At 58.4% G+C, this 2,363-nt stretch overlaps 1 protein-coding gene across 1 annotated transcript; it reads left to right on the top strand.

The window, feature by feature from the left end:
- Positions 1 to 1,058: 1,058 nt before the first annotated feature.
- On the top strand, positions 1,059 to 1,881 carry LKAAEAR1 (LKAAEAR motif containing 1). Its single transcript, XM_006873372.1, has 3 exons — positions 1,059 to 1,463; positions 1,618 to 1,740; positions 1,822 to 1,881. The coding sequence occupies exons 1-3, from the start codon at positions 1,059 to 1,061 to the stop codon at positions 1,879 to 1,881; spliced, it is 588 nt and encodes a 195-aa protein (XP_006873434.1).
- Positions 1,882 to 2,363: the final 482 nt, after the last annotated feature.

Consider the following 2,363-nt stretch of genomic DNA (forward strand, 5'->3'; position numbering starts at 1 on the left):
GGATTATAATCATTGTAATGAAACAAGGTGTATGATTTGTCGAATGTAAAACTGATGATCTGTCCTGTAAACTTTCACTCAATTTACAACAAAAACTTTAAAAAAAAAAAAGGAACATTGCTGCTATGCCTGGGGAGAAGACGAGAGAGGACATGTCAGGGGTGCCTGTGGTCACTTCAGGAGTGGGCTGATGGCTGCAGGTCATTTGTCTGGATGGGGTGCTCTCTGTGGGGGATAATGATCCTCCAGAGGGGCTTCTTGCTCCTGCCAAAGTTGGGGGAGGGGCAAAACTCTGTTGCCTGGAAACCATATCAACAAGTCCCAGTGTGAGGTTGAGCTGGAAGTTCTGAAGAAGACCAGAGGTAGAGGTACGCAGTGAGGAAGGAGGGTTTAGCGGGTAGGAGGAAGATCACCAGAGCTGGGGTGGTGGAGAGGGTGTGGTACTCTGCCCACGATAAAACGGAGACCCACCCCCTGACTCCATGACTGAGGCTGGGGGTTCTGCGGCCCTTGTGGGGTGAAAGAGAGCACATCAGCCTCCCATGTTCCCACTCCCAGTGTGGCAGGGGGCAGGGGGCACTGTCTTTCTGAAGAGGGCAGACACAGGGGCGTGTGGCAGGGGGCAGGGGGTACTGTCTGAAGAAGGCAGACACAGGCATGTGGCAGGGGGCAGAGGGTACTGCCTGAAGAGGGCAGACACAGGGGCATGTGGCAGGGGGCAGGGGGCACTGTCTTTCTGAAGAGGGCAGACACAGGGGCATGTGGCAGGGGGCACTGTCTTTCTGATGAGGGCAGACATAGGGGAGGGTGTCTTTCCTAGTCCTCAACCTGCAGTTGGTCCAAAGATCAACTGGAGCCTCAGCACAAGTGTCCAACAGAAAGGCTGTTTCCTGAAACGTTGAGTCCATCAGAAACTTCAAGCTGGATGATGGGGGCTGGGGGAGGTCCCCTGGGGGAAGACTTGCTTGTGCAGGTGAAGTCGGAGGAGGGACGGGTGCGGAAAAGGGTCCCAGCACAAACCCCTTTCTACCATCAGCATTTCCCCTTGCAATCCTAGCATGCAGCCACCGGTGGCGAAGGAGACTGGGCATAGGGGCCCGCAGGATCGGGCCGGGAAAAACGCGCCAGGGTCAGGGCCCCGCGAAGGGCGTGCGAAGAGGGCACCCCCGGTCGAGCCACCCAAGCCGGGCTGGGCGCTGACGCTGGAGAAGCTGACGGCCATGCAGCCCCCGCAGCGCCATCGTCACCTGCTTTTCTGCGATCTGCTCGAGGACGTGAGCGCGGCTGCGTCCATCTTCCCGCGCCACTCGCTGGAGCTGGTGGACCGCATGCCCGACCCTCGTATGTGGATACAACCATTGGAGCTGCCCGAACTACGACAGAACCGGCTTCTGGGTGTCCTCAAAGCTGCCGAGGCCCGTGGGCGGGTCCGCGCCCTACGGCTTCGCTACACCCGCATGCGGGTGAGGGAGGGGCTGGCGGGGCCAAAGGGGAGACAGGGAAGTATAAGGTAGGGAGACGGTGGCGTGGAGATGTACGTGGGCAGCCCGGGTGGCCTACGGAAGAGGTGACCCAGCATGAGCCACGCCGGTTCACGAACCCCCCCACTACCTGCAGGCCGAAGAGATTTCACTCCTCATCCAGAGGCAAAAGTCCGTGAGAGCTGCCATACGGCTGGAGGTGTTCCTGCCACCGCACCTGAAACCCAAAAGGATCCCGGACCCTCTGGACAGGCAAGAGGTGCCCGCAGGCCTGAGGAGGGGAGGAGGTCCCATCACCCCGTTTACATATGGCCCCAGCGTCTCCCCACCCCCTCCCCAGCGGAGGCGAGTGGAGACCATTCTGGAAGAAAACGTGGACGGCAGCATCTTTCCACGCTGACGATGCTGCGGATTCAACAAACCACCACTCTCCCCCACCCCCCATAAATTTCTGATTATCCAGTTGTCCCCTGGTCTTTTCGCCCTCCACTACCCAAGGATCCCCGGATGAAAGGGGCAAGGACTGACTCCGCCTGTCCCAGACATTGATGACACAGACCAATGCCTCCCAACAAAAATAGAGAGATACAACTGGGTGGGAACCAAAGTACTGAGGGACAGAGATGAAATGCCTGATAGACACCCCCACAAGGGAGGGCAGCTTCAGGGTGAAACTGGGACCCACCTGGAACCCAAATTACAGGTCATTGCCTGGGAAGACCACAGTGTGGTAATCTGACATGGGAAGTGACTGCAAACCCCACAGTGTGGTAGGATGGAAGGTCTCCTCGGACAAGGGACCCTGAAGACTGGTGGGGGAGGCTACTTGGGAAGGTCAGCCTTCCCTCTCTGAATCTCTCCTGTACCCACCCCCCCACCCCC

Source organism: Chrysochloris asiatica, unplaced genomic scaffold (assembly GCF_000296735.1).
Source record: "Chrysochloris asiatica unplaced genomic scaffold, ChrAsi1.0 scaffold00238, whole genome shotgun sequence".
Classification (NCBI taxonomy): Eukaryota; Metazoa; Chordata; class Mammalia; order Afrosoricida; family Chrysochloridae; genus Chrysochloris; species Chrysochloris asiatica.

Coding starts and splice junctions, on each gene's coding strand:
- LKAAEAR1 (XM_006873372.1), top strand. CDS start 1,059: ATGCAGCCACCGGTGGCGAAGGAGACTGGGCATAGGGGCCCGCAGGAT. Junction 1,464..1,617: donor TTCGCTACACCCGCATGCGG/GTGAGGGAGGGG, acceptor CACTACCTGCAG/GCCGAAGAGATTTCACTCCT. Junction 1,741..1,821: donor ACCCTCTGGACAGGCAAGAG/GTGCCCGCAGGC, acceptor CCCCCTCCCCAG/CGGAGGCGAGTGGAGACCAT.